We start from the raw sequence: 12,266 nt of genomic DNA on the forward strand, positions 1-12,266 counted from the left end.
TAACTAGAGAGTGTTTCCAGGTCAGCGTGTACATTTGTGCCTAGTGAGATTACTTGGATACGTAATTAATTGAAATTAGAGTGTAGCTGAACTTTATATATGACCTGGAACTTGTACATGATAGTGAGAGTGTGTGTGTGTCAAGTTCTGTCTTTTTCATTCTGGCTGTTGACAATCTCTGAAAGAAGGGCTGCTACATTAAGCAAAGTGCCACAGAGCACAGAAAAGAAAGCCAACAGGTTATTTCACCCTACCTGCCATAGCCAAGTAGGAGGCTTTTTCACCCACTGCAGAAGGTCTGAATTGCTCTTAAACCATATTTAGTCCTCCTTGCGTAAAAGACAGTCATATTCTGCTCATGTCTTATAGTTCTTTTTTTTTAACTATGCCTGTAGGAATTTTTGGTGCTATATGCACTCTGCATCTCTGAAAACTTTTTTCTCCTAGCAGGCTGTCATACCAACATATTTTTTAGTATGAATTTCTCTTGTTTAATCACTGTAAACTTCTTGTGTTAGCAACTTCTTTGCCTCTGCTACCAGGCTGCTCCCAGAAACACGTTCTGTCACTGTGTCTTTTGTGTTTATCAGTTCTCAGGAAATGTTTGTTGGTACTGGCATGACATTCACTGAACCTTCAGTCTCTAGTTCTACAATATTAGTTTGTATGTTAATTTGTATACATTTTATCTGGTCAACTGCCTCACGTGTACTGCAAATGTCATGCTGAATTTACTTTATACTAACTGCTGTTTCCTTCTGCCTCAGGTGAGTTCATCATTGGTCGTGTAATAAAGGCTATGAACAACAGCTGGCATCCTGAATGTTTTTGCTGTGATATATGTCAGCAAGTTCTGGCAGACATTGGATTTGTCAAAAATGCTGGCAGGTATGTCTTTGTTTTAATTCAAGCCTGGCATGCTGGTGAACATGATCATTGTATTAGTAAATTCAGAATTATGACATTGATCAAGCAGCATCACATTATTATGGGATCATCCACAAAACACATATTTCTGTTGTACATAATGATGGCAGGTCCTTTAATGAAAGTTAGACAGATCACTTAGCTGTTGCATGCTTCAATTTATTTAGGTCTTACTTGCAAATTGTTTTAATGGAGCAGTTCATAGTCTTATCAAAGGCTTATTGAATCCTAATGGAAGGTCACTGCCAAGATGAAGTGTGGTATCCAGGAAACAAAATTATGTCAACAGGTGCATAGCTAGAATAGTCAGTAATGCTTGGAGAAGCAGCTAGGAAAGGTAATAAGTTTTTATAAGTAAACACAAATTAGATGTTTAAGTAATTATAAATGCCTAAATAATAATAAACTGCCCATTAAGGCTTAAGTGTCTAGGTGCACTTTGACTGTTATGGCTGAATGGTAAGGATAAAGTACTCACCCAGTTCTGAAGAACCATGTGAATGTAGTAAAGTCAAACTAAACAAAAGCTTGTGATGGCCAAGTATTGTGGCAAACTGAGTCTGAGGTTCCACCACTGTATCTGCCACACTGAGGCCCTAGTGGCAAGCTGTGTTTCAGATCCCACCACCACATCTACCACACTGAGGCCCCTTGGTCTCATGTTATTGGAGAAGCTTGGCTTTGTGGTTGGCGTGCATGACTGCTGTATCTTCACTAGGGAGACTTGATATAAGGCCAGCCTAATAGCCTGCCTGTGAAGTACTACAACATGGAAGTGTAACACTGTGTGCAGTTCATAGGCTAAATTCTTTAACTGTAGGTTTTGATTTCATCTGTCTCCAGTTGTGTCTTATGCTGCTCTTAGCAAGTCACTCAGCCAGAAAAGTGCTGTTGGGTTACCCCCTTTAAGAGGCATTTCTGTCTAGTGGTCTTATTTGGTTAATAAATTAATAAAATTAAAATAGATACAATGTAGCATGCAAATATTGTTAGCACATCTATTGACCCAGGGAGGAAGAAGTTAGAGAACGCATTGTTTCCAGGCATGTTGATGAAGGCTTTACTGTAGAACATTTTTGTATCCCTGAAGGTTTAGGATTCAGGAGGTGTATGTGGAATATTGCTACAAGGAGTTACTGAAACTTTAAAAAAATATATTAAAACATTAATGATGACTACATACAGGATAAAAGAAGTTAAAATATACTTGAATTAAATAAGATATTAACATTGTTGCGTATATAAAGTTCAAAACCTCATACAAATGTGGAAAAAAGCAGCTTTCATTTTTTTTGTAATTCTTTAATATATTAGCTGGGTTTCAAATGACTTGTTAGGTCATTCTTTTGTGTGTAATTTTCTTTCTCTGTGTGAAGTATGTCCTATCTTTAACTGGCATTTCTATGCATTGCCTTTTGAGTGTGGTCATCATTTTGTTTTCTGCTTTTCATGGCAGGTTAGCAGCAAGTTAACTGTCATCTCCCTTCAACCTGACTCAGTAATGCTTTACAGACTTGCCCTCCTGGGTTTGCCTATCCTTCTTCCACTGGTCACTTCTCCTAGCTACTGAAATGAATCTCAGACCCCAACAGTGATGTGGACCTAATCCAAACCATCATAATAAAGGTGACATCCATGTCAACAGAACATTTAAAAAAAAACATTGTAACGTGTCACACCGTCCTATGACACCTGAACCCCTACAATATTGTTATTATAGTCTAACTCTAAAAAGTGACATTGGTTCACTTACAACTGTTTCTTACTTAATAAATAACAGAGTAAATAAAATAAAAGCAGTAATAGTAAAACATAGGGCAGAGTTAACATGGGTTATGCTTTTCCTCCCAAAGTCAGACTTCCACAGACAAAAATATGCCTGTATTTTGAATTTCATAGGATGGCTACAGCATGATATCCATCCATCCACAACCCCTTCCCCATTTTTTATTCATGGTGTTGGGGTGTCACTTCAACAGTGCCGATATTCTAGAGCCAAGGTTCACACCACTAAGTGACTGTAATAAAAAAAAAAAAAGAAAAGAAAAATTGTTATTGTAATTCAGTCTATAGATGGTGGCCACTACTCAAAGTATTTAGTTTTTGTTTTCAAGCTTCTTTGTAAATTTAAACCTCAAATGGACAGTATACACAAAGCTTCACCTTCTGTCTTGCTTCATAAAGTGAAAGTTCATTATTCCCGTCACCTATCTTGTGTTGTTATAGAGCATAAGTAGGCCTAGAAGCTTAAAAAGTTGAATAGTATCTTCACTGGAAGCATGTTTGTAGAGTGCACTATAGTTTCTACAGTGTTAATGGCTGCCACCTGTTCCTTCTGCAGGTGAGCTTCTGGTTCTTTCTATATAAAAGGACTTCGACCCACATTTATGTACTTACAGTTGCAAATAAGTGCCATATTGTTTGGATGCATAATATATTCTATACTAATGTGAACAAAACCTTTTAGTAGTTTTACACTCACAATTGTGGCACATAGTACACTATGTGAGTGTTAATGCGATCACACAAGGAATAATGTTAATCCTTGTCCTGTAAATTTAATTTATTTATTTGGCATTTTTTGACCATGGTAGACAACAGAGCTTGCACCCTTTTTCAGCTGAGGCCCGGGGAGAAAAGTTCCACACTACAAATTATACAGATAATAAATTCACAGTTCAAATTATGCAAGTAAAAAATTAGCAGGAGAAAAGTAAAATACAATAAACACAATAAAAGTTTACACAAAAAAGATTAAGCAGATGTCCATTACAGTACAAGTGAGAGATTTCAACAAATAAGGCATTTCAAATAATTAGTAATTATTGAGGGGGTTGGTAAGAACAAAGTGGCAGAAATGCAAAAGATTTGTTATGGTGCTCTACTATGAGAATCATAGCAGTTTGTCATGTTACACTGTTAGGAGGAAATAGAGAAGGGCAGAAGAAAGAGGAAACTAGTGTCAGATTACAGGAGGCTAGGAATTGAAGGAGTATGGAGAGCAGTAGTTGATTATCATTGTAATACACAGGAAGCTAGAGTAGATAGTAAAATTGTGGGAAAGGAAGAAGTAGGAAGGAAAGTGTGGGAAGGAGAAGAATAAAGGAGGAGAGAGAGAAGATTTTAATTGGGATGGTTGCAGTGTCATCTCCAGGTGCTGTATAGGTAATTTCTGAGAGTTGTCTTGAATTCATGAGCATGGTTGTAATATCCCTGAGGGCCATGGGAAGCTTATTCCATGATAGAGCAGGAAGGTAGCTGGAGAGGTTTTGTCCAATTGATTTTTTAGGTTTATGAATCTGTGAAAGCCATTGGTCTCAGCTTCTGAGCGAGCATGTTGGGTTATAGAGGGAGATGAGAGGATATGCTAGGGCAGGAGGAAAGATTGTTCAGGATAGAGTGGATGATAAGTTGAGTAAATAAGAGTCTGTTAGGAAACTCCAACCCAGCTGAGTGTTTGAAGAGCAAGACAGTGGTGTGATTTTGATGGCATGTTAGCAGCAAATCTAGCTACTTTGTTATACGTGGTTTTGGGTTTGGATAGTAGCAAGGACTGTAAGTTAGGATTTGAGAGCTGTAGAAGAGGTTAGGGAGAAGATAAGCCTGGGCAAGTGAGGTTCTTGATTTGGGGGTAAGGAACCTTTTGTTTCTATACAGTAGGCCAAGCTTTTGAAGGGTTTTCTTTTATACAGTGGTGTACATAGAGGTTGAATTTAAGTTGCTTGCCGATGATTACTCCAAGGAGCTTTGTGTGGAGTTCAATTGAGATAGTAGTGGTGTTAAGAGAAGAGGTAGTGAATGAGGATTTAAGATGGTAGAGAGATTTGGGTAGGAATAGGAGGAGTTTTGTCTTTTTAGGATTTAGGATAAGTTGGTTGTTAGTAAGCCAAGTTTCAGTGAGGTTAAAAGAGGTTTGAGTTAGGGTGAGCAGGTCACAGGGGTTGTCAGCAAAGGTGATCCTGGAGTTATCTGCATACTGTATGAGAGATGACAGAAGACAAGATGTGTGAAGTTGGTTAGTAAAGATTTTAAAAAGATGGGGGCCTAGAACCGAGCCTTGTGGGAAGCCCATTTTTATGTGGAGAAAGAGAGAGTAGATTTGCCGGTTTGCTGTCTGTTAGTGAGGTAGCTGGTAAACCAGGAGATAGTTGCTGGGGAGAGGTTTAGTTGAGAAGGTTTGGCGAGGAGGATGGAGAAGGAGACAGTGTCAAAGGCTTTGGAGATAACTAAGAAGAGGTAGGACAGTAGTTTATTATTGGTGTTAGTCAAGGAAATGAAAGAGGTAATGGTGCTGTTGTGGGGGCGGAAGCCATGCTGGGTGGGGGTGATGAGGTTTTCTTGAGTAAAATAAGACAGGATTTGTTTGTGCACACAGTGCTCGAGAATTTTGGAGAGGGGAGAGAGTACAGCAGTAGAGCAATAATTAGAGGGTTCTGCAGAGTTTCCACCTTTGTGGATAAGTATTGTGTAGAATTTCTTCCAGTGAGTAGGGACAGTGGGTTCACTGAGTGGTTAACGAGGATGGAGACTGGGTATGCCATGGAGTTAACAGCAGCCTTTAGGAAAATAATTTCTTGGGATTTCTAGGTTGTGTAGTTAGGGGTGTGTGTTAGAAGTTTTTTTTTAATCAATGTGTGTGTTTTTTGGCCAGGTTATGGAGTTCCCTATGTTTTTGGAAGTGTGCATGAGATTTTGTCTTTATTCAGAGTTTCCATGCAGAATCTCTGTTTGGATGAGAGACTGGGTTGACTTGGTGAGCCATGGTGAACAAGATGATTTGATTCTGGCAGCTCTGGGAGGGGCTAGGAAGTTTTGAGTATTTAGGAAGATGGAGTTGAATTGAAGAATGGCTTCATCAAGAGGGAGTTGAGAGAGGAAGGACCAGTCATTTGCGGAGCGATAGTTGTTGAAGGTCTCAGGGTTGATGGTGGTTAGCTTATGCCATTCCTTGAATTTATGAGGTCTACTGAGGTGGGGAAGAATCTTTGGATGCGTATAGAGTAGTGATCACTAATTGAGTCTGGCATGGATTTGGGATGGTGGTAGAAGTACAAGAATCCAGTCAAGGATAGAACTAGAGTTTGTGGGTTTGTGAAAAAAAGTGGGGGAAGAGATGCATTGAGTGTAGCCATATAGCTGTGTGCTGGTCGTGGAGCCATTAGAGGTGAGGGCAAGTCAGTTGATATTATCATGATAGTTTCATTAGGTATACTGTTAGCCATCCAGTGAAGAATCTGTTCTAGTAAGGGTATGTTATCTCCAGGGGTTATATAGATAGCAACTATAGTTGGGGTTTTGTGGTTGTTTAGTTTGCAGTTAGCAATGATGAGTTCAGCTGGGTGAAAAGAGAGGATGGGTTAGTTGTGGGGGGGGGATAAGGTTAGGAAGTCTAAGTGCATAATGGCTACACCTCCACTTTTTTATGTTTTCTGTCAGTCTGTAAGATGTTATAGCCAGGGGGGAAAATTCATTGTCTGTGTTATGTGGTTTCAGCCATGTTTCAGAGAGAGAGAGAGAGATAGAGAGAGATTATGTTAGGGGAGTAATATTAGGCTATCCAAGAGTGAAATTCGGTCACCTTGTTAAAAATACTGTGGATGTTGATGGAGTAAAAGGAGAGGTGTTTGAGACTAGTGTTAGGTACTTGCAGGAGTGTGTGAGTAGTGTTGATGGGAGTAGATGAGTTGTGTGGGTCTGGGTTGGGGTGAATGTCGCCTGAGAGCCGAAGGATGTTAGAGGTGGAGTAGAAGTCATGCGGTGTGGTAAGATGGGAGAAATTTCAGTTTGTTTTTATTATGTCAATAGTTGTTAGGAAGAAGTCGGATTTTGTGGAGAGTATATTCAGTGTGGGAGAAGAGAGTGGGAGATATGGGAGAGGAGTAGTGGCTAACGGTGTTCATAGTGTAGGAGGATGTAGGGGAGTTGGGGATGTAGGTTATGTTGAGTGTGATAAGATGTGAGGTACGATAGGAGAAATGAATGGATAAGAGGAGATAGAGGAACCATAGTGGTGAGTAAGGAGTAAGATGGAGAGGGAGGTGTGTGAGTGAGTGGAGGGAAGGTGAGTGGGATTAATGTGGGGGAGAGAGATGGAAATAGTGAGAGTGGGTGGGAGGTACAAGTTAAACTGCGTTGGTTGATGGGAGGGGCATGGGTAGGAGGAGTAGGATCTTACTGGCTGAGATTAAGATGTGGTAGTGTAGAGTGGGTGGGGTAAAAGATGGCTAGCTATAAAGGTAATTGATTCAGGTGTGGGTGGGAGTGGGTGTAGGGTAGAGGAACATAGTGAGCTCGAGTGCAGTGAGGGCAAATGGAGCGGGCTGAGCCACGACTCAGCTATGCACAAGAAAAGCAATCAATGAAGCCCAGAAGGGTAAATATATGTATATATGCTGTAAATGGATATTATAGCAGGCCAGAGAAGAAGAGGATATTGATGGTAACTGGAGAGATTGATGGAGCAAGAGAAGAGAGAGAGGTACAGGGAAATGTGTGAAGTTTAATGCTGTTAGACATGTAGGTGGCCTTGGGGAAGCAGTAGGATATTTAGAAGAGCAGAGGAAGATGGGCAGAGGGAAAGTGTATGGAACCTGGAGCAAGAAGCAGTGAGTATGGAAGCTGGAGCAAGAAGCAGGGAGAAAGTACTGCAGCCAGCATGGTTCAGTGATTTACAGGACATTTATTTTGTAGTTAAATTGGTACAGAGTAACTTGGGGTGAGCATACAAGTTTGAAAGGTTAACTGTTGCTGGGAGGGCTGTTATGGCAAGGTGGGTTCACATGCCCAGGTGTCTGACAGGACGTTATAGTGCTTGGAAGTCGGTCTGTTTAGCCAGGGTTTTCAACCTAAGAATAGAGGGGAGAGGATGAGAAGTAAGGTAGTGCAGGTTTTTAAACATTAACGAAAGGCAGAAAGGGGTGAGTGTAGAGAGTAAGGTAGGCAACAACTAGTGTGTAGGGATTAGGTAATCCTATGAGTTGTTGAGATTGCAGCAAAGGCAGATAAAGGACCAAGTGGAGAGAAGACAGGAGAGAGGCAGATATGGAGGAGGAAGACGCGCCATGTATTGTTAGCAAGGTTAGAAGAAGGTGTAGGAGCAACAAGAGCGAAGCAAAGTACCTCATGATTGAACACAACAATGCAAGACAAATGCAGCAAAATCAAATACTGGTTCTGTTCAGAACAAGGTTCAACAGCAGTTAGTATGAATTAGGAATATTAAAATGTAGGAACCACAGGCAAAAAAAAAAAAAAAACAGTGACAAACCTCACTTGAGCAAGCAAAAACCAAGTCCAGAAAACTGTGAGGATACAAGATATGAAGAAGCAAATGTTATCAATGTGAAAGCGCTTGCATCCTATTTGTTACATTAAAATTGGATTCTTTTATACTACACTTCAAGTTACCTGGACCCCTTTGCCTTGTAAACTCACAGTTTTTTGGACTTGGTTTTTGCTTGCTCATGTGAGCAGTTCATATGTATTTATAAAGTCTTAGAGAGCAGTGAAACATGATTATAAAGCTCAAATAAGAGCAGTTTAACTGATTGTATGTTCTAAAACAGTGGTTATGGGTTACTTTGATGTTCCAGAACAGCAATTTCAATGGCTTTGCAATCCAAACCGATACATATTTAACTACCACAGCAGTTTCAATGTTTATACTAGCAAAACACTGCTAGGTTAACAACCACCAAGTTGTTTCACAAGGAGATATGATAGCTATGTTATCATAGGTTAATAGGTGTGTACTAGGCTAATAGCCCTGGAGCCTTTTACAAGCCTAGCCCATAGGAAACAAAGCAGCGACATGGTCAAGATGCCAGACTGCTAGCAGCACAGAACGTTAGCTCTGCTTACATTATTTTATTCTGACAAGAAATTCTCTTTCTTTTTTGAAGAAAACTACTGAAATGTATATGAGAAGAATATGAGTAACTCAATTCACATCAAGAGAGTGTGGTGAAAAAGGAGTTGCAAGCTATAATAAATATCCAAGAACTTTCTCTCAAAATGGACAGTCTGGAAAATAAAATTGACAACATAAAACAGGACTGCAGTAAGCAACTGGACCTTCTAAATGAGATAATCAAAAAAACATCAAGCGAGTGTGATGACAAAGGAGTTGCAAGCTATAATAAATATCCAAGAACTTTCTCTCAAAATGGACAGTCTGGAAAATAAAATTGACAACATAAAACAGGACTGCAGTAAGCAACTGGACCTTCTAAATGAGATAATCAAAAAACATTCAGAACAAATATCTTCCATTGAAGAAGCTGTAAGATATGAATGACAGATTTAGTGTGAGAGTCGCAATGATTTTCTCCTTAAACCGAATACAAAACTACTTAAACAAGTGGAAGACCCAGAGAGTAGGTCAAAGAGAAATGATATCAGAATTTATAGAGTACCTGAAAAAGAAGGAGGCAGTAGTATGATACAATTCCTGAACAAATGGGTACCCACAGCATTAAATCTGCCTGAATCTCTCTCATTCAGAATTGAAAGAGCCCACCGGTCTTTATCAAAACCAACTTCAACTACCAGTTCCTCTAACCCTAGAATCCATCCTTATAAGATTTTTGTCATCCCAAGACAAAGATTTGGTACTGAAATCTACATGGACAAACTCTCTCTTAAAATAAATGAAAAAAACATTTCGTTTTGACAATGATTACACCTCCTCTGTCATCTCTAGAAGAAAATAATATGTTCCCTTAATAAAGTCTCTCAGAAAGTCGTAACATCAAGACTCCAATACTTTTTCCTGCCAGGATAAATATATATTTGCCTGATGTTGAAAAGATCTTCAGTTCACTGCTAGAAGCCATGTATTTTATTCAAAAGAAAAATATATTAACTGATATAGAAGATATGGAGTGGTCTACACAAAGTCTGAAGAGACATGCAGCAAAAAATGGATGGACTGTCAAGGAAGGAGCTAATAAAAAAATTAAAGGACAAATGAATAAGATATTTTAAATGGAAAATATTTTGACTTCATTTCATTACCTAGTTTATTGTTGGACACTTTCAACAAGGTAAAGGTAAATGTGTTTTTTTATGTGTATATAAATTGAATGTGCTCTTTTATTGACATAATTATTCTATTAATAGTTTGTTTTTTGTTATTAGCATATAAAGCTTATTTGTAATATTACTGTTCTATGTTGCCTCAAGTGAAATACATTCTGGTGTGTAAATGGTGGTGTAATGTAATATTACACATTATTTTTTTATTTATTTAACATTTGTTGACCGGGAATGTCCAACTAGGTTCCACAGAGCCTGTTTTCAGCGGAGGCCCGGGGAGAAATGCTCCAAATTGCTACATTAAACATTTAATTCCAGTAATAGTTATGAAAAGAGTCAGTTTAAAAAGAAAGGGGGTTCATAAAATTTTAATGTGTCATGATTTATGAGATAATAATTAGTTGAATGTTTTTCTTAATTACTATTTTATTTGTGGGATGAATGATTTTATTTTTTTTCTTTCCCCTTTCCTTTCTGTTGTTAAATTACTTTGGGCTTGCTGTGTCTGACTTGAGTTTTCTGTTAAAATGGGTAGCAAAAGTAGTAGCGATGTTTTTCTCTGACTGTGCAAATGAGAGGTCTGTTATATTCTTGTTACTTTGGTATTTGTCTGATTGTCTATTTGGCTACAGATATACTGATTGGAGATGTTTGTTAACTGGTGGTTTTAAAGGACATTGATGATGTTTAGTGGTAAATGAAGCAGAGGAACTGCTTGATGTTTTGGTTGATTATGAACCGTTATGGCTCTTCATTGTTAAAGGTAGCTCAAGTGCCTATGTCTCTCTTTGAGAGACAAAAATAAGCTTTACACTAGGTATTTCCCGCCAAAACCTTTTACCCCACGCACAGTCTCAGAATGCGGAAATTGAGCTGCAGCAAGATTCAGAAAAGAAACTGAATGAATTACAAAGGTTTTCTTATTATTAAAGCCTTGAAAAGGCAAGGATCATTATAAAAGTTTATTTTACAGCTGTTATAATGATTATATGGCAAAGTAGCTTGGTGTAATTACTCGGAGTACGACTATCTTTTTGCTATTTTTCTCTATTTCTGTGTTCATGGTGTAGGTTCAAAATATGCTGTCAGACCGTTATTAGCATTCATTTTTGTTTACAGTTCTTTAATCAGTCCAATACCCAGGCACCAGTTAACTTGGATTATGGTTACTAGTACTCCTTACCCATTTTTTTTGTTCTGTTGTGCACTGTCTGCTTTTAATCTCACTCCTTTACTGATTTATTTTTCATTTACTGAGTTACTACTAAGCTTTTCTCCATCTTGCACCCCTTGCTCAGAGGAAAGAAGCTATGATGTTCTTCATGTTTCACTGTTGCAGTCATCACTTGTGGGTTATCCCTGCTGGGTAGCCATCGGTCGGCCCAAATACCAGAGTAAAGGATTTCTCTCCTGCATCAGCTGCAGGTCGCCCAAGACTGACGTCAAGTCATCAGTGCTATAAAGAGAGGCAGCCAACATCATTACATCAGTCTTTATTGCCGTGGAGCCTGAAGTAGAAGCAGTTTGCAAGTGCATCAGTCGCCCATTGCCAGTGTGAGGGAGAATACTACTAAAGCTAAGTACCCCGTTGGGGATCCTTTTTCTTGCACTTAACCGATGTCCAAAAAAGTAAATAACTGTCTCCACTGTGGAAAATAAATACCACACCGAGACTTGCATAATCTGTGTGTAACTTGCTTAGGCCCAGAGCACGATGTCCCCAGTTGTCATTCTGTACCTTATTTAATGCTAGGACCATTCGTAGAGTTGATTTTGTAGTTAAGCATTTAGGAAGGTTAGTTACTCAAGTGAAATGGCGTCCGTTGGCCGAAATTCCCAGAAAGAGAAAAGATAAGGAGAGAGACAGGCCGCAGGAGGTTAGGCCCACAGACAACACTAATCAGAAGTCAGCCAGCCTACCTTCCACTGAATTAATAAAGCAAAAAATTTCCACCTTACCAGAGAACTAGGAGATTTGATCCACTCCAGTTCACAAATGGCAAAGCATTCCCTGTACTGTGGATATGATGCTCTAGAAGCCTCTAGCAGAGCTGCAATTTCCGGCTCAGTCATCAGAAGGCATGTATGGCTGAGAGCAGCCTTTGCCTGACCAGATCAAATCTAAATTTCTGGATACTGTCATGGATAGGGATCTACTGTTCGGCCGAAAAGCAGATGAAGTCATTAAAAAAAATGGAAGACAAGGCTAAATCTATGCAGACAGTCAGACTTCCTGCAAGTACAGCCTCCCAAATTCAGCAAGAACTTTCCAACAAAACACTGGTCCTTTCCTGCCCAACCCA

General features: G+C 39.1%; 1 protein-coding gene across 6 annotated transcripts in view; it reads left to right on the forward strand.

The window, feature by feature from the left end:
- LOC122801553 (LIM and senescent cell antigen-like-containing domain protein 1) overlaps positions 1–12,266 on the forward strand; it is a 1,529,428-nt gene that overhangs the window by 958,552 nt on the left and 558,610 nt on the right. For all 6 annotated transcript variants that reach the window (XM_044070988.1, XM_044070989.1, XM_044070991.1 and 3 more), the window contains exon 4: positions 768–888. In XM_044070988.1, coding sequence (XP_043926923.1) covers positions 768–888 — 121 coding nt within the window. The remainder of the gene's footprint in view (positions 1–767; positions 889–12,266) is intronic.

The sequence above is a fragment of the Protopterus annectens genome, chromosome 5.part0 (assembly GCF_019279795.1).
Source record: "Protopterus annectens isolate FY-2018-M chromosome 5.part0, PAN1.0, whole genome shotgun sequence".
Classification (NCBI taxonomy): domain Eukaryota; kingdom Metazoa; phylum Chordata; order Ceratodontiformes; family Protopteridae; genus Protopterus; species Protopterus annectens.